A 24697-nucleotide genomic window follows, 5' to 3' on the forward strand; every position below is an offset into this window, starting at 1 on the left:
ATACCTGTGGCTAATGTGTGTGTACCTGTATTAGACTTGTTTATCAATCAATACTCCATGGATAAAAAGTATACAAAATAACCCAAACCAGAGACCTCATCTGTCGACAGCACAGTTTCAGGGTTCTTGCCCCTCATCAGTACAGAGTAGGATACTTGCTGGTCGGATGAGAAGCTTTAGAGGAAGCTTGGGAAAGGGGGAGCCAAGTGTACGTTCACATCAGCGTTAGAAATCGGAGAGGGCTGTTCCGGAAGGGGGCAATCTATCAGAGTTTACCGTATCTGGCATTGGCATATACAGCCGTTCACCGCTGGCTCCCCATTGACTAAAATGGGATCCGGCTGATTTCCATCATAAATGCTGGGTTTCAGTCAGACAAATATCACAGTGTTTTATTGTCCAGCCAATGGCCTGCTTTTATGTTGGAACAGGCTGCCGGATCTCCTAATACGAGTGTGAACCTAGCGTATGACTTTTTATTCGGTCTAAAAGTTCATATTCACACTACTGAAAATAAAAGCTCCACAAAAAGCTGTTTGTACTGCTCTCCTATCGAGCACTATCAGAAGTTTTGCATAGTCAAAACTGCTGACAGGCTACCTTTAACACAAATAAGCTAGAGACAAGACAACTGATTTGTGCGTCTACTGGAAGGCTGTATACACAGCATTTAATGAGCACTGTTTCTATAATGACAGATTTCATGCGGCAGAGCCGCTAACCAAACCCAAGAAAGCCCTGACTATTTTAATAGTCACTGCTCATGGCTATTTTCCCCTAAATGTAGTGCAATAAACAAAATAAATGCAATAATACCCTAAAACGCACTTCAGATTAATGTGGTCACATTAAGCTGTCACACGAGTATGCAAATATAGGCAACGTTTCAGGCTATTTAACACCCTTCCTCAGGCTGCCGAGCCATATGCGCCATGTCACAGTATGTGAAAGCGAGCTGCTTGAACACAGATAAGGCAGATTACATGGAGATAATGTATTACCATAATACATAACTCCTAATATGGAAAAAGGTAAATAATATTCCAGATGACATCAGGAACGAGGGGCTGCTGATCAACACATCACTCTTCATCAATACATGTATGAATAGCCTACTACTCACGTATACGGTACGTCCCAACAAAGTCATCAAAAAATCTTCCAAACTTCCCAGCTCAAAAAAAGGGACACATTCATAAGGAGAAACTGGTATTAGTATCGATCAGCTATTTATTAGTTCTAACACATAAAAATAAAGATATTTTTGCCCACTAGAGAAGCTACATCTTGTAGACTATAGCCGACATGACAGTTTTGCTGTGTAGACTGGACAGAATCAACAATTGAAAGGGGATTTAATGGCAGTTCTATTCTAGATAATGCAGCATAGAAAAGGCATACACAACAGCTCTTTTGAAGCTCCCTGGTCACGCCCTGGTTTTTGAGGAAAGGATCGTACTGGATTACTTCCTAGGTTGTAACAGTCGATAACATTTCTCTAATAATTAAAGGCTATGTACACCTTCGGAGGAAATATTTTTTTTTTTTATGATTGCATGTTACTCATTTTTGGCTAAAAATTATTTTTTCAATTGGCAAAAAATATTGAGCTGTTCTGTCAAAGGGTTAACAGTTTTTCCAACTGTATGAATGGTACTTTCACATTGTGAGGGTCATCTAATAAACTATCTATCTAAACTACTGAGAGGTCATAAACACTTATTTACCCTTAAGGACCCTGCCATTTTTCACCTTAAGGACCACGCCATTTTTAGCAAATCTGACATGTGTCACTTTATGTGGTGAGAACTTTAAAATGCTTTTACTTATCCAGGCCATTCTGAGAGTGTTTTCTCGTCACGTATTGTACTTCATGACAATGGTAAAATTTTGTCAAAAAATAAATGTATTTATTACCAAAAATTTGGAAAAATTAGCTAATTTCCAAATTTCAATTTCTCTACTTCTATAATACATAAAAATACCTCAAAAAATAGTTATTACTTTACATTCCCCATATGTCTACTTTATGTTTGGATCATTTTGTGAAGGCCATTTTATTTTTTGGGGACGTTAGAAGGCTTAGAAGTTTAGAAGCAAATCTTGAAATTCTTCAGAAAATTTCAAAAACCCACTTTTTCAGGACCAGTTCAGGTATGAAGTTACTTTGTGAGGCTTACATAACAGAAACCACCCAAAAATGACCCCATTTTACAAACTACACCCTCAAGGTATTCAAAACGGATTTTTACAAACTTTGTTAACACTTTAGGTGTTCCACAAGAATTAATGGAAAATAGGAGATAAAATTTAACTTTTTTGGCAGATTTTCCATTTAAGGCTACTTTCACACTAGCGTTGTTTAAATCCGGCGTTCAATTCCGACACCGGAACTGCCCGCCGGATCCGTAAAAACGTGTGAAAATGGATTACATTTGAATCCTGATCAGGATTTTGATCACAAGGAAAAAATGCATTGGAAAAAAACTGATTCGCCATTTATGGACTTTAACTTTTTTTCACATTTTTCGGGTTTAACATGCAAAAGCTGGATCCGGTTTGACTGAACACACGGCGCCGGATCCGGCGTTAATGCAAGTCAATGGGAAAAAGACCGGCGTTCAGTCAAAGCGTTCAGGATTTTTGGCCGGAGGTAAAAATACAACATGCTACGGTTTTCTGAAAAGCCTGATCAGTCAAAAAGACTGAACTGAAGACATCCTGATGCATCCTGAACGGATTGCTCTCCATTCAGAATGCATTAGGATAAAACTGATCAGGTCTTTTCCGGATTTGAGCCCCTAGGACGGAACTCAGCGCCGGAAAAGAAAAACGCTAGTGTGAAAGTACCCTTAATACATTTTTTCCAGTTATAAAGCAAGGGTTAACAGCCAAACAAAACTCAATATTTCTGGCCCTGATTCTGTAGTTTACAGAAACATCCCATATGTGGTCGTAAACTGCTGTATGGGCACACGGCAGGGCACAGAAGGAAAGGAATGCCATACAGTTTTTGGAAGGTCACAAGCTCTGCGGAATATAGTAGCACTATATAAAAGTGTATAAAATAAATTTATATATCATAAAGAGCAGTTAGTAGATAATAGGTATGTGGACTGATCACTAAATATAGGAGAAGAACACTATATATCTTGCTTAAGCTTGTAAGGACCGGAGGTGGGAGTGTCTATTTATGCATTTCCAAATTGAAAGCATGGGACTGTTTTATATGATTATGGAATCACATGGTCCAGATCTATATATAACAATCTGCCCATTCACTATAGGGTAAAGAATATTCGTAATATAAAATTTTATATATATATATATATATATATATATATATATATATATATATATATATATATATATATATATATATATATATATATATGGGTTGCCTGACATGAAAAACGCGTATGCGTTCCACTGTGGAACGCACCGGCGCTGTATGGGCGGGGGAGAAGGAAATCAGCTGGTCAGCTGCCGCGTGCGCCCCACAGTGGAACACATCGGCATCAATGCAAACGTAAAGGAAGGAGATCGGCTAGTGCGCTATTCTGCCGTATGCGCTCCACTGTGGGACGCATCGGTAACCACGTGATCGGAGGAGGATAAAAAAAAAAAAAAACTCTGCTGGTGTGCTCAAAAGGTAGTGGCTGGTGGTGACTACATACCGTAATCTTGTCAGGCGTATATTTGTGGGCAAGGAGAAAGAATCCTATAATTTACAACTTCTAGTATATGGCGTAAGATTCCATATGGAATATGTATATATGGTGTAAACTTAATCATAAGAGAAATTTTTGGCAGTTTTATTAATAAAATAATGGATTGGACTAATCCATTATTAAAATCAGACCGTATATAAAACGGGTATAGAGATATAATGTTAAAAGTGGTAAAATTATTAAAAATGTAATAAATAGTGTCAACAGGTCGTCTCTAGATTAATAAATAGGTAATTGAATGGATAGATGGATCAAGATGATAAGCATCATCAAAAATTTAAATAAATAAATACACATGGAAAACGACGACCCCGCCAATAAAAAGGCCCGCTCATCCCCCCCAAGCGTAGAAAATCTATCAACTACTCTTAGATCTAAAAGGCATTTTCAACCTTTCCAAATATACACTAAAACAGGAAGAAATAGAGAAACTAAGCAGGGGCCTCTCTTTCTGCCCCAACACGAGTTCAAATCTCTTTGAACACCTATTCATTCTTTTTGAAAGCCGAAATCAACCTTCTACCCCACATTGAAACCTTTTACAATTTAGTTCTTAACGATTTAAGAACAACTTTCGGAAAAAGAAATCATGTACAAAATTCTGGCTCATCACACAATCTATCCAAAACTCATCAGTATGCAATTCTCAATCTGGCCGAAAACAAAGATTTAGTAATTAAAAATGCAGACAAGGTCGGAGGAATAGTCATCCTCAATACTGAGGACTACAATAGAGAAGCCCTAAATATCCTCTCTGATGACACCTATTATTGCCAACTCCCAAAAGACCCCACAGAAGAATTTAATAAACAACTCCACACCCTAATCACTCTAGGTTACGAAGATAAAATAATTACTAAACAAGAAAAAAACTTTCTATTCATTGCACATCCTATTTCTATTTTTTGCCAAAGATCCATAAATCACTCACCAATCCTCCCGGTCAACCCATTATATATCGGGAATTAATTCAATAGCCTGTAACTTATCAGCCTATGTGGATAGCCTATTACAAAAATATGTAGTCACTTTTCTTCACTCCTATCTTCGAGACTCGGGCCAACTCATTACCATCCTTAAAAATTTCAGCTGGAGTAATGATATGCTATGGGTGACACTAGATATGTCATCCCTGTACAGTAACATCATCCATGAATTAGGTACCAAAGCTGTGGAGAACTTTCTTCACACAGACCCTTTCATGCCCCCCAAGCAAAGAAGGTTCATTTTAGACGCAATATCTTTTATTCTCCATCACAATTATTTTAACTATAACAATAAATTTTATATCCAAACACGAGGCACGGCAATGGGAACCAAGTTCGCCCCATCCTATGCCAATTTATTCATGGGGGCGTTTGAGGAATCCTTTGGCTTTATGCACCACCCTAACATTAAACTTTATAAACCCTATATAGATGACATTTTTATTTGGCAAGGAACGAGGACACTTTTAGAAGATTTTATTTCAAATATTAATCAAAATAATTGGAACCTCAGTTTTACCGCCCAGATAGATACGACTACCGCCATATTTCTTGATCTCCAACTCCTCATTCACAACAAGATTGAGACTAGCACACACTTTAAAATTGTTGATGCTAACAGTTACTTAGACTATAAGAGCTGTCACTATCATAAATGGAAGCGGAATATACCTTATGGTCTAATGAGGAGGATTCGGAAAAATTGTTCGAATGATGCGGTAACGAAGGACCAAATTGGAATACTGAAGACCAGATTTCTGGAAAAGGGATATCCCGAAGGCCTAACTCTAGACTCAATCCAGAGAATAGAAATAGAAACAAATTGCTTACTTCTCAAAAATCAGATTGCGGAAAATAAATCACAAACCCATGAGGTCAATAGACATATTTATAACTATCGCCCGTTAACAATATCAAACAAATACTACTACAACTAGGGGTGCACCGAAATTTCGGCACCCGAAAATATCGGCCGAAAATGTACCTAATCCATTTCGGCCGATATTGTTACATATCGGCCGAAAATATGGGGTGTGGGATTTGTCACCCACCATCTGCTGGCGGGCGCCGGGCGGGCGGTTTATTGCATCTTTATTTTACCTTACAATCGTGACGCTCCAGTAAGAACTCTGCAGGCAGAGCGGAGGGCGGCGTAACGTCACTTACTCACGTGACGCGCCTGCTCCGCCTCCTTCATTCATAAAGTGGGCGGAGCAGGTGCGTCACGTGAGTAAGTGACGTTACGCCGCCCTCCGCTCTGCCTGCAGAGTTCTTACTGGAGCGTCACGATTGTAAGGTAAAATAAAGATGCAGTGAGTGATGCTGTGAGCAGCAGGGCCGGGGCTGTTATGGGTAGGGGGATCGGTCTATGGCACTGCTATGGGGAGGGGGGATCTGTGCACTGTTAGGGGGAAAGGGATCTGTGCACTGTTATGCCCATAACAGTGCACATATCCCCCCCCTCCATAACAGTGCCACCCACAGATCCCCCTCTCCATAACAGCGCCACCCACAGATCCCCCTCTCCATAACAGAGCCACCCACAGATCCCCCTCTCCATAACAGAGCCACCCACAGATCCCCCTCTCCATAACAGAGCCACCCACAGATCCCCCTCTCCATAACAGAGCCACCCACAGATCCCCCTCTCCATAACAGAGCCACCCACAGATCCCCCTCTCCATAACAGAGCCACCCACAGATCCCCCTCTCCATAACAGCGCCACCCACAGATCCCCCTCTCTATAAAAGCGCCACCCACAGATCCCCCTCTCCATAACAGCGCCAATCATTAAAAAAAAAGTATTTTAAAAGAATTTGGGCAAAAAGGCGGTTTCGGTTTTCGGTCAAGGGCATCCTGAATTTTCGGTTTCGGTTTCGGACCAGAATTTTCATTTCGGTGCACCCCTAACTACAACATTGGTCTCTACTTCTCAAAGATCCCATTTTGAGTGATCTTGTCCCCAAAACACCTCACATGACGTTTCGGAGGGCAAAGACTTTAAAATAGATATTAGCACCATCCTACCCCAAACTCGACAAGCTATCCATGTCATCGATCAGCATTTTAGAGATGACCGGAAACCAATGTTAACCTAAGGGATCCCATAAATGTGGACGAAAGCGTTGCAAATGTTGCCTAACGACATCAAACAACATCCAAGAGGCAACTATCAATTACTCCGGCGAGAAGATTTCTCTTCTCAACTATATGGACTGTGGCACCACAAATGTGGTGTATATGCTTGAGTGCCCCTGTGGGTTACAATACATTGGACGTACCACTCAGAGCATTAGGGATCGGCTTAACTCACTAATATTTACAAAAAATATACCAAACAGTGTCTCCAGACATTTTGCGGAGATACACGCAGGCGATGCATCTCTCTTAGAATGGGTCCCCAAATCCTTCCTGCAGTTATGGAGGAAGGAGATGTATTGGATTTTCCGTTTTAACTCATTAATTCCCTTTGACCTCAACGAAACACTGGAATACAGTAACTATTAAACCTTGGACCTATTTATTTATTTATCTATTGGACTTATTCATATATTTATTCCATGTGTTTATTTAATTTTACATTTTTGATGATACTTATATTGATCCATCTGTCCATTAAATTACCTATTTATTCATCTAGACACAACCTGTTGACACTATTACATTTTTTATAATTTTACTACTTTTAACATTATATCTCTATACCCGTTTTATATACGGTCTGATTTTAATAATGGATTAGTCCAATCCATTATTTTATTAATAAAACTGCCAAAAAAATTCTCTTATGATAAGTTTACACCATATATACATATTCCATATGGAATCTTACGCCATATACTAGAAGTTGTAAATTATAGGATTCTTTCTCCTTGCCCACAAATATACGCCTGACAAGATTATGTAGTCACCACCAGCCACTACCTTTTGAGCACACCAGCAGAGTTTTGTTTTTTTTCTCCTCCTCCGATCACGTGGTTGCCGATGCGTCCCACAGTGGAGCGCATATGGCAGAATAGCGCACTTGTGTTTTTATGCCCCAGGTGAGTTATTTTGCACTTATCAACATTAAATTTTAGTTGCCAGATTTTTGACCATTCCTCTAGTTTTCCTAAGTCCTTTTCCATTTGGTGTATCCCTCCAGGAACATCAACCCTGTTACAAATCTTTGTGTCATCAGCAAAAAGACAAACCTTACCATCGAGGCCTTCCGCAATTTCGCTGGTAAAGATATTAAACAATATGGGTCCCAGAACAGATCCCTGAGGTACCCCACTGGTAACAAGACCATGGTCTGAATATACTCCATTGACTACAACCCTCTGTTGCCTGTCCCTCAGCCACTGCCTAATCCATTCAACAATATGTCCACATACAGCCTTATTCTACATAATTAAAAAACTAATCTTTATTTCATGGTGGAATAACCTTTGGATGGTAATATATTTTCCTCAAAAAGCATTTTATATAAAAAAAAAAAATAAAAAAAAAAAATATATATATCTTTTTTTTTTTTAAATCATTGATTTTTATCCACCCTGCCAGTCTGGCATTGGCCGATAATTGAATACTACAGACCGGTGTCTGGCTCTCTGGCCCTCTGGCGCCCCCACTGTGCTCCCAGGATATACCTGGAACAGCACTGTATAACCGCCTTTCTTTCTTATCTCTATGATCTTTTCCATAGACACCACCAGTGGACAGGAAGAGAGAAGGTGCCGTCTCCTCATACAGCTGATCTGATATTGATGACCTATCCTGAGGATAGGTCATCAATAGAAAAGACCTTCACAACCCCTTTAACACATATGATAACCTACCCTTACACGCATGAAATTACTAACTTGACTCTATCCTGTCTCTATAATCTCACTATGAATGAATTCAATCTAATTGCCTAATATTTTGCCTAACACTGTTCCTGTTAGCTGTATAGGCTGGTTGAGCCGAGCCCAGGCCAGTAAAATAGTCATGACGTCACTGGCCTTCAGGAAACAGTAAGAAGGCAGGGTGCTACGTTGAGCACTACTGCCGTATCAAACAGCTGATCAGTGGGGGTCCCGGGTGTCAGACCTCCACTGATCAGATGTTGATGATCTATCGATAGGATAACTCATCAGTAAGACAAACTTACAGAACTCCTTTAACATAACACCTAAGGCTACTTTCACACTGGCGTTTTGGCTTTCCGTTTGCGAGATCCGTTCAGGGCTCTCACAAGCGGTCCAAAGCGGATCAGTTTTGCCCTAATGCATTTTGAATAGAAAAGGATCTGCTCAGAATGCATCAGTTTGCCTCCGATCCGTCTCCATTCCGCTTTGGAGGCCGACACCAATACGCTGCCTGCAGCATTTTGCTGCCCGTCTGACGAAGCAGAGCAAAACAGCTAACACAATGTAAGTCAATGGGGACGGATCCATTTTCTCTGACACAATAGAAAACAGATCCATCCCCCTACGACTTTCAATGGTGTTCAAGACGGATCAGTCATGGCCAGTGGTCGGCAAAGTGCGGCTCGCGAGCCACAAGCGGCTCTTTAGATCCTTCAATGCGGCTCTATGGTGCGGGCTGGCGGGTGGGAGGCCGCGCAACCATATCGCGCCGCTCAAGCTGCTTGTAAAATGTCTGTCATGCGCCTGCTGCTCTGTCTGTCTGCTCCTACCACTTTATGAATGAAGCAGGCAGGCGGGGCAGGAGGCGCATGATGGAGGGAGAGATGTCACGCTGCGCACAGCAGCAGAAGGGCGGGCAGCGGCGCTCTAGTTCGGCTGCCCACTGCCGGCCATGTGACGAGTGGTGAAGAGGCCGCCGCTCAGGAGGAGCGAAATGTCCTGCAGCAAAAAGGTAGGTGCTGCCCCCAGTGTGTGCACTGCACCGGCCCCGCCGCAAGTGTCCCTGCCACCTTCCTTCCCCCCACTAATACATTACTTTACTTACTGGAAGGCACTTATGGGGGATATCTGTGGAGGGCTCACTTATGGGGGATATCTGTGGATGACACATATATAGCATCTTATGCTATATATGCGTCATCCACAGATATCCCCCCATAAGTGCGTCATCCACAGATATCCCCCCATAAGTGCGTCATCCACAGATATCCCCCATAAGTGCGTCATCCACAGATATCCCCCCATAAGTGCGTCATCCACAGATATCCCCCCATAAGTGCGTCATCCACAGATACCCCCCCATAAGTGCGTCATCCACAGATATCCCCCCATAAGTGCGTCATCCACAGATATCCCCCCATAAGTGCGTCATCCACAGATATCCCCCCATAAGTGCGTCATCCACAGATATCCCCCCATAAGTGCGTCATCCACAGATATCCCCCCATAAGTGCGTCATCCACAGATATCCCCCCATAAGTGCGTCATCCACAGATATCCCCCATAAGTGCGTCATCCACAGATATCCCCCATAAGTGCGTCATCCACAGATATCCCCCATAAGTGCGTCATCCACAGATATCCCCCATAAGTGCGTCATCCACAGATATCCCCCATAAGTGCGTCATCCACAGATATCCCCCATAAGTGCGTCATCCACAGATATCCCCCATAAGTGCGTCATCCACAGATATCCCCCATAAGTGCGTCATCCACATCTACATTTTTTAAAAGTAAAAAATGATAAAGATAAAATGAAATAATAATCAACATCCAAATAAAAGAAAGTACATATAAAAGTATGTAAAAACACATTCTGGGCTCATGCCCACGAATGTAAGGGCGCTGTGCCTGTGCTGCGGACCGCAAATAGCGGTCCGCAATGCATGGACACAGACCATGGGGCAGCTGCATGAGGATCGCGGACCCATTCACTTGAATGGGGTTCGCGATCCGCATCCGAATGCCTGCACCGCAAAAAAGTAGCGCATGCTGAAGTGAATGGGTCCATTATGCGGGCTGCACACGGCCCTAATAGTCCTCACTGGTACTGTTGACACAATATTTTAGGTTTTAAAAATGTGGGTCTCGAAAGAAATTCCAATCGTGGTTTTGTCAATATTTGGCTCAGTTGACAAAAAAAGTTTGCCCACCACTGGTCATGGCTATAGAAGACATAATACAACCGGATCCGTTCAGGACGGATGCATGTGATTGTATTTGTTGAGGAAGGGTTGAGACGTATGCATATATATCCATGCATGCCTGCAAACACGTGCGGGCATGTATGGTATATATATGCATACATTAACCACCGCATCATGGGGTGATGTGCGCAGATGTGCCCAGCATCTGCGCACGTCTGCCCATGGTGATCCCCAGGGGCTCATGGTGGCCCTTGTGGGAAATATGTGGTCCCTGGAAGCTGTGCCCCCTTATAATCCCCCTTATATTAGTATATATATGTGCCCCCTTATAGTTAGTATATATTTCCTGTATGACCGTGTATATATTGGCCCTGTATGGCAAGTGGGGACATATGCATGTCCCCTGTATGTGATGCCCCAGATATATGCGAGGGTGTGTGTATATATAGATATGTGTGTATGTATTTGCACACGTATCTATGTATATACACTTATGTCAGCATGACAGTATGTATGTGGGCTTATTGCTGCCCATTCATACCCCCGGTTTTGTATGTGTTTATAGATGTGCCCCAAGCATCTGTGGAGATAGATAGATAGATAGATAGATAGATAGATAGATAGATAGATAGATAGATAGATAGATATATGGGCCTATAACTGCCCATGTATGCCCCAGGTTTATAATGAGTATATATGTGTATATAGATGTGCCCCAAGTATCTATTTACATATATATACTTAAATGCCCCCCAGAGGGACAGCGTTTAGCCAGTTCCTGCAGATGGCTGGTGACTTCAGAGGCTAAGCAGTTGCCTTTTGTTGATTTTATCAGCCTAGTTACTTATGTTTGGGACATGGCTGGGTGTGTGGTGTTGCTAGCCTCAGGGGGCCAACTGGCAGTCCTGAGTGCAGGTATACGTCACAGTGACACTATGATGTCACATCCCTGAAGAAGGAGGAGGGGGGCTGCTTTTGTGCTATAAAGCCCCCAGCAGGGCAGACATGCTTGCTCTTGCAACCTGACTAGACACATGGGAGAGTGCAGCTCCATTATGACCGCCTGGACGAGGCCTACTAACGCTGGAAGGATTAAGTATATCCCCTGACCCCCGACCGCTATATCTCTCCCCTGGTTAACCCACACCCCTGGTCCTGTAACCCCTATATTTGTGTCCCTGATGTGCACCTTGGGCCCTGCCTTATAACCCTTGCCCCTGATGTGTACCCTGGGCCCTGATTTACCCTTGCCGTGTTACTGGACACCCTGATCCCCCAAACCCTTGCCTTATTGTATCCTTGTTTGTACCCCTGATCCTGTGCCACTGGTTCCCCTGATTGTATTTGTGGTTCAGTTACACCCCCCTGATGACCCCCACTGTATCTCACCCCTATTACTGTATTAGTGTCTGTGGACTACATACACTCCTGTAGTGCCACCGTGTAACCCTTTCCCTACCCTGATTAACCCCTGCTCAAACCCTGCCACACACCCCCCCTCCCCTCACTGTACATTTGCAGGGTATTTAACCTTGCATTGCTGTACAGTTCTGATATTATCCCCATTGTTAACCCTTTGTGTTTGTGGTCGGTTTACACTCCTGTAAGGCCACCATTAACCCTCGTCGTACCCCGTAGGGACAGTGAATAGTCAGGTGGGGTGGGCTGTTATTACTTGTATGTGTGAATTGTCTAGTTAGTTTATGGGTGGAATATGGGAATGTGTAGTGTAGTTTAGGATTGTATATTTAGTGCTGTATTGCTAGTGTATTGCGTGCGTTGTGTATTGTAAGTAATAAATACTGTGTTACTTGTAACTATCTGTGTAACGTGTGGTTATTGGCGATAGTTAGGCGCATGCAGCTAGCGTAGCGATCAGTGTAGAGCATAGCGAAAGTATTGTTATTATTATATAAAGGCATAAATGGGCGGAGTTATCACTAGATGGCTCCTCCCATTTATGAATATTAATTATCGATATTTGCATAAATATTGATGATTAATATTCCCCCTTTACAGTATTATTGTAAAGTGTTTTTTGCAGATCCATGACGGATCCGCACAAAAACGCTAGTGTGAAAGTAGTCTAACTTGTTATTACGCCTCAAAAAGGGATAATTGTTTCTTCCTATACCACATCTTGCCCAAAAAGAAGAATTTTTGGACAGTTTTTTTATTTTATTTTAAAAAGTATAAGAAATATGGCAGTGCAGGGTGTGATTACTTAGGCTGTTTGCTACCACCGCCTATGTTTACCCATAGCCATACATCCTGCTGTCACTTTAAAAAGTTGCATACAGTCATGGGATATTACAGAAAGTCCTCCACAACTTGTCTGGTCACATAAGGCTACTTTCACACTAGCGTTCGGGGCTCCGCTTGTGAGTTCCGTTTGAAGGGGCTCACAAGCGGCCCCGAACGGATCCGTCCAGCCCTAATGCATTCTGAGTGGATGCGGATCCGCTCAGAATGCATCAGTCTGGCTCCGTTTGTCCTCCGCTCCGCTCAGCAGGCGGACACCTGAACGCAGCTTGCAGCGTTCGGGTGTCCGCCTGGCCGTGCGGAGGAAAACGGATCCGTCCAGACTTACAATGTAAGTCAATGGGGACGGATCCGTTTGAAGTTGACACAGTATGGCTCAATTTTCAAACGGATCCGTCTCCCATTGACTTTCAATGTAAAGTCAAAACGGATCCGTTTGCATTATCATGAACGGATCCGACCTAAACGCAGGTGTGAAAGTAGCCTAAGTCACACCTGCATAAAATCTGCCGACTTTTTATTTGTTCGAATTAGACCTGAAAGAAACTTCAAGAAATTAGCTAATCTCTATTCATCATTGATGGTGCCACAACCCCTGCCAGTCCCTGTTTACTAGTCCGCAGCAATGACTGGCGGTCTGCAATCACTGGCCAATGGATGGGACATTAGCGCTATGATCAGAGATTGCTGCGGTTAGCAGTGGAACATAACACATTGCTGCAGCCAAGTAAACAAAGGAAAGAAGAGGGACCATGGATGGTAGGCACCAGAGCCTTAAATTAATAGACAGGAAAGACAGAAATAACAGCATATAGGAGATTCCTGATGAGAAGAACCACTTCATCGTGCCATCCTGTTTCCAGGAATGAGCAGCAGTAAAACATCTCCAGGAACGTCTCTTATCTGGATAGCTTGAATCATTAACTAGATTTTACCAAAGATCAAGTCATTGCTCGTTACCAAACAGTGAACAGAACACAGGCCGCTATATACGTGTCCAACTGCTAAACATACAGAAAACTGTACTGCGGACACTGCCTTGCTTCTTCCAAATGATAAACTGGAGAGGAAGGCACTGGGGAACAGGAGACCTATTGTGCCGTACCTCCAGATCACGAAGAACGTTCAACCACGTGCTCCTGATGTAAGGAGAACAAGGACCTCCAACTGCAGCAAGAAAAGGCACAGACCACATCTACAATCAGCTCTCTACTTTAGTCACAAGAACACAGACCCCCTGTATTCTCAACGCTACTCTTCCTGTATAAGAAAAAAAAGGTTCTCTCTCCCCCAACTAAAATCTCTTCTAATTTCTTTTAATTGTTACCATGGATAAAATGTGAACAAACTCATAATGAGGCAAGAAATGTTTGAATTCTATCAATTTGTATTTAATGCTCATTACATAAACCACTAAATGTGGTAATTCATACAACCTGCCGTTTCATAAACTTTCTGTCCTGAAGACTATGGTTTTTATGCCAAAACCAGGAATGGATACAAAAGAGAGGGAAAGTATAAAGGTACAGTCCTGATCAAAAGTTTAAGACCACTTGAAAAATGGCAAAAAAAATCATATTTAGCATGGCTGTAGAGCTTCAACATGCAACAAGAAGAAATGGGAGTGAGAAAACATTTTTTGAGCATTCAATTTAATGAAAACGATTAAACTGAAACAGGCTGTTTTTCAGCTGATCAAAAGTTTAGGACCACATGCCTTTAAAAGGCCAAATCTGTGCAAAGATGTGGATTCATTGTCATTTTCTGTCAGGTAGTCACACATTGTGATGGCAAAGGCAAAAACAACTCTCCATTTTTTAACGTGGTCGGGTTGTTGAACTGCATAAGCAGGGTCTCTGACAGCGCGCCATCGCTGCTGAGGTGGGACACAGTAAGACAGTCATTTGGAATTTCTTAAATGATCCTGAGGGTTATGGAACTAAATAGTCAAGTGGAAGACCCAAAAAAATTTCATCAGCACTGAGCCGTAGGATCCAATTGGCTGTCCGTCAAGACACTGGACGATCCTTGACCCAAATTAAGGCCCTTACTGGTGCTGACTGCAGAACCATAACCATCAGACGGCATCTGAGACTGAAGGGCTTCAAAAACAAAAAACGTCTTCAAAGACCTCGTCTCCTTGGACGCCACAGAACTGATCGTTTGGACTTTGCAAGAGAGCACCAAACATGGGACATTCAAAGGTGGAAGAAAGTTTTATTCTCTGATGAGAATTTTTTTTACCTTAATGGTCCTGATGGTTTCCAACGTTACTGGCATGACAAGCAGATCCCACCTGAGATGTTTTCTACGTGCCACAGTGGAGGGGGCGCCATAATGGTCTGGGGTGCTTTTTCCTTCAGTGGAACAATGGAGCTTCAGGAAGTGCAGGGGCGTCAAACGGCCGCTGGCTATGTCCAGATGTTGCAGAGAGCATTCCTCATGACTGAGGGCCCTCGTCTGTGTGGTAACGGCTGGGTTTTTTTTTCAACAGGACAACGCTACAGTACACAATGCCCGCAGGACAAGGGACTTCTTCCAGGAGGATAACATCAATCTTTTGGCCCATCCTGCGTGTTTCCCTAATCTAAATTTAATAGGGAACCTTTGGGGATGGATGGCAAAAGAAGTTTACAAAAATGGACAACAGTTCTAGACAGTAGATGGCCTTTGTGCGGCCGTCTTCACCACTTGGAGAAATGTTCCCACTCACCTCATGGAAACGCTTGCATCAAGCATGCCAAAACGAATTTTTGAAGTGATCAACAATAACGGCGGAGCTACTCATTACTGAGTTCATGTTTGGAAGTTGGATTTCTGTTTTCGGGGGGTTTAGTTTTTTTTTGGAGGTGTCGTCCTAAACTTTTGATCAGCTGAAAAACAGCCTGTTTCAGTTTATTCGTTGTTTTCATTAAATTGAATGCTCAAAAAATGTTTTGTCTCACTCTCATTTCTTCTTGTTGCATGTTGAAGCTCTACTTGGAACCTTGTTAAGATCCAGCCATGCTAAATATGATTTTTTGTCATTTTTCAAGTGGTCTTAAACTTTTGATCAGGACTGTATGTTCACACGGTATTTTTGTGCTGAAAAAAAAAAAACCTGATTCAGAAATAGGTTGCGTTTTTTAATGTGGTTTTGGTAAGGATTTTTATTCCTGCCCATTTTTAATGGAAATTCTGGATGCCACGAGGAATCCGAGTCAACAATACACAACTTTTCTGCCGTGTACTTTTTAAAACTGCAAATGGAATCTTTTTCATTTATACTAATATTTTGGTGTTTGTGGGCGTTTTTTTTTTACTAACTTTTAGCCCCCTTAGGGGCTAGAACCCTTGTCCTATTCACCCTGATAGAGCTCTATCAGGGTGAATAGGACTTTACACTCTCCCTGCTGCTCTGTCCTTTGTGCACACAGCAGCATGGAGCCGACTATGGCAGCCGGGGCTTCAGTAGCGTCTTGGCTGCCATGGTAACCGATCAGAGCCCCAGGATTACACTGTTGGGGCTCCGATCAGAAGCTGCCACTGCCACCAATGAGGAGGAGGGGAGAGGGGACGCTGTGGCCACTGCCACCAATGATTAATACTGGGGGCTTGGGTGGGGGGGGGGGCGCACTGTGCCACCAATGTTTTTAATACTGGGGTTGGGTGAGGGGTGGGAGCACTGCGCCACCAATGAAGATGACTCGCTCATTAATTCATATACAGGAGGTGGGAGCTGGAGAATCATATAGCCGCACCCGACCTCTATGAGCGTTAGCCGCGATCCGCGGCAGTTAACCACTCCGGTGCGGCAGGAGTTAACTGCCGCGGATGGCAGCTACTTGTCATAGCGGTCGGGTGCGGCTATATGATTCTGCAGCCAGCTCCCGCCTCCTGTTGAATTTAAATGAATGAATGAGTGAGTTAACATCATTGGTGGCACAGTGGCCACAGCCCCGCCTCTTCTCTCTCCTTTCATTGGTGGCAGCGGCACAGGGGGAGGGAGACACTGCTTCTTTCTCCCCTGTGCTGCTGAGGGAACATGTAGAGCGCTGAGAGCAGCGCGATCCTTGTTCCCAATTCGTTACCGGCAAAACACATGCCGATACCGATAACTTTGAAAATCCTAAATATCGGCCAATAATATCAGTAAAAATGATAATCGGTCGATCCCTAATGTGAACATACCCTAAGACAGTGCTTCTCAAATAGTGGGGCGCGCCCACCCGTAAAGGGGGGCTCGTTCAGGGCCGGCCTTTGGGGTGTGCGGGCTGTGCGGCCGCACAGGGCGCCATAGCAACAGGGGCGCCGGGCGGCCGACAGCTCGCAGTGTAATATGTGGCAGGGAGATGAGCGCTTCCATTGTGAAAGCGCTCATCTCCCGTCTGATCAGAGGCCGGCACAGGCGCTGGACGCGATGTACGGAGCGGGGGCCGGGGGAGGGACTGAGAGGAGGAGCTGGGGGCCGGCAATAGCGGTGGGGCGGGGCGGTCACTGTACTATAGCCCCGCCCCACCGCTCCCTCCAGTATACTAATATAAAATGTATTATTGAATTAAAAGTTATTAAACATGCCCCCCTCACTCCTAATAGTACCGTATATCCGAATTTCTTCTGTATAATGCCGGCAGGCAGGCCGGGCGGCCGGCGCGTCCCTCAGTGATGTCACGTGCCTGCGCCGCCTGCTTTATGAATGAAGCAGGCGGCGCAGACAAGTGACGTCACTGAGGGACGCGCTGGCCGCCCCGCCTGCCTGCCGGCATTATACAGAAGAAATTCGGATATACGGTACTATTAGGAGTGAGGGGAACATGTTTAATAACTTTAAACGGCGGCGGCGGGCACACGGAATCTGTGGATGGCACAGTTAAGGGGTGGGGGTCTGTGGATGGCACTGTTATGGGCTGGGGGGGGGCACTGTGGATGGCACGGTTATGGGGTGGGAGGTCTGTGGATGGCACATATATAACAGTGCCAGCCACAGATCCCCCTGTAACAGTGCCAGCCACAGATCCCCCCCCATAAGTGTCCGTCATCTACAGATCCCACCATAAGTGTCCGTCATCCACAGATCCCCCCATAAGTGTCCGTCATCCACAGATCCCCCCATAAGTGTCCGTCATCCACAGATCCCCCCCATAAGTGTCCGTCATCCACAGATCCCCCCCATAAGTGTCCGTCATCCACAGATCCCCCCCATAAGTGTCCGTCATCCACAGATCCCCCCCATAAGTGTCCGTCATCCACAGATCCCCCCCATAAGTGTCCGTCATCCACAGATCCCCCCCATAAGTGTCCGTCATCCACAGATCCCCCCCATAAGTGTCCGTCATCCACAGATCCCCCCATAAGTGTCCGTCATCCACAGATCCCCCCCCATAAGTGTCCGTCATCCACAGATCCCCCCCATAAGTGTCTGTCATCCACAGATCCCCCCTATAAGTGTCTGTCATCCACAGATCCCCCCCATAAGTGTCTGTCATCCACAGATCCCCCCCATAAGTGTCTGTCATCCACAGATCCCCCCTATAAGTGTCTGTCATCCACAGATCCCCCCTATAAGTGTCTGTCATCCACAGATCCCCCCCATAAGTGTCTGTCATCCACAGATCCCCCCATTAGTGTGTGTCCGATCCACATTTCTTTCTCTTATACGTTAATAAGGATACAGTGTTATGCAGAGGTGTAATTATAACAATTTTATAGACAAATTATACGATTTACAGTCGCGCGGGGGGAGCGAAATGTTTTCTTCTTCCTAGGGGGGGCATGACAGAAAATAATTGAGAAGCACTGCCCTAAGAGAATAGCCACAAGGTGTGAATGTTGCAGAGCCACACAAGCTGTGGCGGTATACTATTCACGTATCAGTAACAGATTCTTTATTCAGTCTTCACTGCGGCCATTAACCCTTAAGGATACCGGAGGTTTTTTCACATAGCTGTATAAGGGCTTATTTTTTGCAGGACAGGTTGTACTTTCTAATGCCACCATTAATTATGGCATAAAATGTAGTGCGAAGCGGTAAAAAAAAAAATCCAAATGGGGTGGAATTGTAAAAAAAAAAAAAAAATTCCTCCACCGTTTTACGGGATTTGTTCCCACGGCATTTCGTTTATGGCAATACGGACTCATGGCCTTCATTCTCTGGGTCAGTACGATTACAATGATACCCCATATGTATAGGTTCTTTGTGTCTAAATAGTGTTAAAAAAAAAAAATATTATGTTTGATACATTTTTTTTTTTACATCACCATATTCTGACCCCGATAAATTTTTTATAGTTATGTCTACTGAGCTGTTTAGGGGCTAATTTTTTGCGGAACAATCTGTAGTTTTTATTGATACCATTTTGGAGTGTGCGTGACTTTTTGATCCCATTTTATTATATTTTTTTGGGTAAGAGAAGCAATGAAAAAATGGCAAATCAGCCATTTTTACCCTTTTTTCCGTTACGGCATTCGCGTTTAATAGTATCGGCATTTTTGGTCGCGGCGATACCCATGATGTTTATACTTATTGATATAGATATTTATTTTTTAATTATACGGAAAGGGAGGGTGATTTAAACTTTTTTTTTCTACTTTTTTTCATTTTTTGTGATGATTTTGTAACTTATATATGAGCCTATAAATTATGTTTTTTAATTTTAGTCTATCAGGGGATTTTTAAAATGTCATTTAAAATCAATCTTGCTAATTTCTTATCCTGGCCTGCCATCTGGTGGCCAAAATAAGAATTGCAACATGAACATTTTCAGCATCGAGGCTGAAAGTGTCCAGTGCAAGTACCAATGCCCCAATTGGCCACACGTTTTTGTGCATTTAGATGCCATGACCTCACTCAGGTCACAGCATCTAAAGTATTTAATTACCGCGATCGGCATTATTGCCGGTCATGGTAATTAGCCTCAGAGATCTGCCGGCCATGATGTTTACACATCGATCCAGCGCCGTACATGGGTTAACAATGAATAATGTGTTTATAGAATACCGCTGCGGCTTGTCCATACAGTGTGCGCATCTCCACCGCATCATGGCACGCCATATGGTACCCTAAAGGAAGGACTTAACACTTCTTCCTGTTGGATCCAATAATGGCTCCGACTCAAAAAACGGCATATGCAATTTCAGTCTAGGGGCTCATTCCGAGCGTGGAGTAGAAAGCACATGGACTGAACACTGATACATTAACAACGGAACAATTTCACATGTCCTGTTCCCTTCATGAAAATCCAATTTTTGCCCATTCAAATCAATGGGTTCTGTGGGGGGAAAAAAACAGACAGCACAAGAATGCCATCTGGGGGTGGTCTGACTTTCAAAGATGGTTGTAAGGAAATGCTGAAAAGAAGTGAAGTTTTCTTTACTGACATGAAAATCAAGTGACCTAATGATGTTGTACAGATGGAAAAATTGTCATTCTAGCCCAGTTTCAACCCACAATGTTTGTGGGATGCGTCTGCGCAGTCAGTTCACGGCACCCAAAGCTGCCTAGCTGCGCAGGCTCAACCCCTGTACACTGTGGGTTGAAACCGGGCTAGGATCCCTTTGCTAATGTACGGAACGTGATCCCGGAAGTGCCTGCAACGGTATAATACTGGAGAGCGCAGCGCCAGCCCAGTAAGGGAATATACAACATAATGAGCCACTCATAATAACTTAGGGCCCATTATTTTTATTGGATAGGTCATCAATATCAGATCCGTTTAGAGAATGGTTGGCACTCCGACTTGCACTAATGATTGTTGGTGCTCAGTGATATCTGATATGGATAGGTCATCAATAAAAATAATTTGCACAACCCCTTTAAGGGCCCTTTACACGGGCTAAGAATCCGCCAGATAATCGCTAACTAGCGCTTCCTTCCCAACAATCCCCTGCAAAATTGGCCAGTGTAAAGGGACCTTTAGGTGCTGAGTCTAAGAATCCAACCTGAATGAACCTCGTTTCACAACCCACTTATATCCAGCAGAATAAAAACTGCATGAAATAGTTTTAAATCCACATCGTGCTAATCATAGCGAATCCACACACAGATCACCGGGAAAATGGATTCTTGGTAAAACGCACGGCAGATCTGCAGTACGGAAACATACTCCGCGCAGATCCAGTGACACGTGCTGGAAAATGTCACATTGGACTGAAATATAGATTATAATAAACCATATAATACAGATAAAGACTGTATGATGTATCCGAGTGCTTCCCCTGTATGCGTAGGGTTAAACAGCATGCTACTTCCACAATTCGCCTCCAACCTGTAACTCCTGCAGAACTCCTCAACCTTGTCTGGAATAAGAGCAATGACAAAACTTGCATAAGGCTAAGTCTACACGACGACATTTGTCGCACCAATGTTGCGCAACATATTTTATAATGATAGTCTATGGTGTCGCACCGCGTCATGCGACTGCGACGTGACAGTTGCAAAAAATCCATTGGAGATAGATTTTTCTGCGACTGTCACGTCGCAGTCTGTCGCATGTCGCATTGCGACACCATAGACTATCATTATAAAAATTGTCAGTGTAGTTGTGCCCTATCTGTCGCGCGACACATGACACTTTCACACTCCTCCGGCGGGGAACAGCCTGCCGGATCCGTGCTGCTGCTAGTGCACCGTGCCGCTGGTGGTCCGCTCCGGCTTTATGTCGCAGTTTTATTCCAGCCGCCTATCAGCATGTTTGCCGTGCTGTGGCCGGACCCCTGGCCCGCCCCCGGGACCTCCGGGGACACGGTGCACTAGCGGCAGCACGGATCCGGCAGGCTGTTCCCCGCCTGGACAGCCTGCCGGAGAAGGCTACTGCTGGTGTGAAAGTAGCCTTAGACTCATTCCAGACAAGTGTATTGGGCTCTGTGCACATTGCGCCATTTTCCACTATTCTACTGCATCAAAAGAGACTAATATTACACATCAATAGGAAACATCAGGATTTGCCAGGATCTGTTTCAAAACTGAATCAAAGCTACCACCGCTCTGATAACGGAAACCACGATGCTAATGTGAACCGAGCCGACACAACGTATGTATTTTGTGGCCTGCAAAAAAAATAATAACAATTGACATCCATGTGACGTCCGGGTTCCATTGATTTTTTCTGCAGATCCATTGTAACAATGCCTGTCCTGTCAGCAAAACGGACAAGAATATGACATGTTCTATTTGTTTGCAGAACGGACTTGCGAACATACGGAATACACAGAGTAATTTCCGTTTTTTTGTGGCCCCACTGAAATAAATGGTTCTGCATAGTGGTCCGCAAAAAAAAAAAAAATGGAACGGACACAAAATACGTTCAGGTGTATGAGCCCCTAGAGCCAGATTACTGGATCAGACTCCGAGCCGTAGGAAACGTGACCTGCGCCCAGCGACTCACACCGCGCAGATGATCTCACTATGAAGCTTTCTTGTGACTCAGCCTCACACCTTATAGAGGGTGACATGATGCAATACACAGGTCATTTGTTACATCAATCTTAAAGGGAATTTCCATGGCCACGTTTACTCCTTTAGAGAGGCCACGCCCTTCCACAGCACAGGTTTACTACAAACTCGTGCTTGCTGTGAGTGGACGTGGTTTGCCCGATTTGGCCAGCTGCACCCTGTGGTCGCACCCTATTAAAAGGTAGTTTCTCACCAGGAATTTTACTGAGAAAACAAGGCAGAATTGTTGCAGGGCTGGCTCAGCTGAATGCCCGTCACTCAGTGATCCTGCTTCATGCAAATGAGCAAGTAAGTGCACCAAGGGCGGTGCCCCGCTATCCTGTGCACCCCTCCTGAGGACCCTCTAGAGAGGGAGGAGGGCGGGTGCACAGGGTGCTGGGGCCCACCCTTGGTGCATTTCATTGCTAATTTGCGTATGGATTAAAAGTATTTTTCTCCAGAATGAAGCAACCAATCCCTAAGTGAAAGGCATCATTACATTAGTTGTGGTACAAGGCACTGGGGGTCATTTATTCTGACCATTTTTTGACGGTCTTTTCTTTTCGTTTACACTGGCGTTGCTGCAGGAAGGTGCGTTCAATTCATGACGGAGCGTGCTCTCGTCATAAATTAGGCACCTCTTTGGTAGTCTGTGCCCTGCTGGCAAATATACACCGCCCCCTGGCTAACGCGGTTTTTCGGCAACTTTTACACCTTTTTTCAAGAGTAAATTTGCCACTCCCTAGAAACTCCTATGTGTCGAACGTGGCGTAAAAACATTCGCGCATCATACATCCCATGGGCGTAAACCTCTTAGTAAATGACCCCCATTGTGTCTGTGAACTTCCTGGTGACTGATTCCCTTGAAATGAAAAGGCTTTGAAATCCAAACCAAGAGCAGGTGCCACATGTAAGAGAACAGATCCTTCTAGTCCACAACTGCAATGTGTGGCCCCATGCACACGACCGTGCCATTTTTTGCGGTCTGCAAACCGCGGATCCGCAAAAAACGGAAGCCATTCGTGTGCCTTCCGCAATTTGCGGAACGGAACGGGCGGCCCATTGTAGAGATGCCTATTCTTGTCTGCAAAACGGACAAAAACAGGACATGCTATATTTTTTTTTGCGGGGCCACGGATGCGGACAGCACATGGAGTGCTGGCCGCATCTTTTGCGGCCCCATTGAAGTGAATGGGTGCGCACCCAAGCTGCAAAAACTGCGGCTCAGATGCGGACCATAACTACGGTCGTGTGCATGAGGCCTTTACAGCATAGGGGCTCCAAAGCCTCGGGTCTAGGACACATCATTAGGGTGACCGGTGACAGCAGCAGTAGCCGACGTCCTGTCAGTGGCTGATCCCAGGATAGGACTACGTGGCAACCATGAAGAAGAAGCCCCAGGACCACAGACACCTATGATGTCAGACTCCCTGGTATTGCTCACCCCACTAACCCAATGGTTCCTAGTCACCTCCGATGAATGGCCGCATTGTCAGCCTCACAGAGAAGGCGCAGCTGATGCAGCTCTCAGCTCGCACACAATAACTTGCCACAAGTGTAATAAAAAGTGGAACTCCCCTTTAAGAAACAGTAACACACACAGGCAAAGATTTGCCATCAGGCGACTACTAATGCCGCTCCCATCCTACACATGTCAGCTCGGACTCTCACCATCAATGTCTCCCAGGGTGAGTTCATCCCCAAGTTCGGTCAACGTCTCCATGTTTTCCATACTCATTCCGGCCGTCTCCATATAGCAGGTAATAAGCCGCTCTATCTGCGCTCCCCACCGGGAGCTCGTGCCTTCTCGGAGCTCCTGTCACTTTCTTCCAAAGTCAACAACCTGTCACAGACGAAACCGACGCCATGTTCTGCCAGCCCCTCCCAGATGACGTCAGGGACTTGCGTGCCTAGTCTCGTTGTGGATACAGCGAGCTAAGCGAGCTACAGCAATGAGAACGAGGCTTGGCTAATTGCTTCTCAGAAATCCCCCACTGGACGCTCGGGCGTGAGGGAGGCCCCGCCCACTCCTCTTGTACTAACGCGTGCTGGTTGTTTTGTTGTCAATGAGACCAGGGACTGCTAGCCAATGAGGGCGCTCGCCGTGCTGTGGGGTGACTCGACGTCATCGATCAGGGGATCTATATTTGCATATGAGGCAGGTTCTTAGGAGAACCTACTACTGTGTCTCCCGCACACAGAAGCCCGACAGCTGTGAGCTCATTCTTAACCTGTTATGTGCCGCGCCAGGAAAGAAAGTAGCGCTGC

At 44.6% G+C, this 24697-nt stretch overlaps 1 protein-coding gene across 3 annotated transcripts in view; it reads right to left on the reverse strand.

The window, feature by feature from the left end:
* Positions 1-24334, reverse strand: part of SREBF2 (sterol regulatory element binding transcription factor 2) — a 94002-nt gene extending 69668 nt beyond the window's left edge. For 2 of the 3 annotated variants that reach the window (XM_040407345.1, XM_040407344.1), the window contains exon 1: positions 24101-24334. In XM_040407345.1, coding sequence (XP_040263279.1) covers positions 24101-24182 — 82 coding nt within the window. In that variant the 5' untranslated portion in view covers positions 24183-24334. The remainder of the gene's footprint in view (positions 1-24100) is intronic. The other variant, XM_040407346.1, reaches the window with a different exon arrangement.
* Positions 24335-24697: the final 363 nt, after the last annotated feature.

Source organism: Bufo bufo, chromosome 9, assembly GCF_905171765.1.
Source record: "Bufo bufo chromosome 9, aBufBuf1.1, whole genome shotgun sequence".
In the NCBI taxonomy this organism is placed as follows: Eukaryota; Metazoa; Chordata; class Amphibia; order Anura; family Bufonidae; genus Bufo; species Bufo bufo.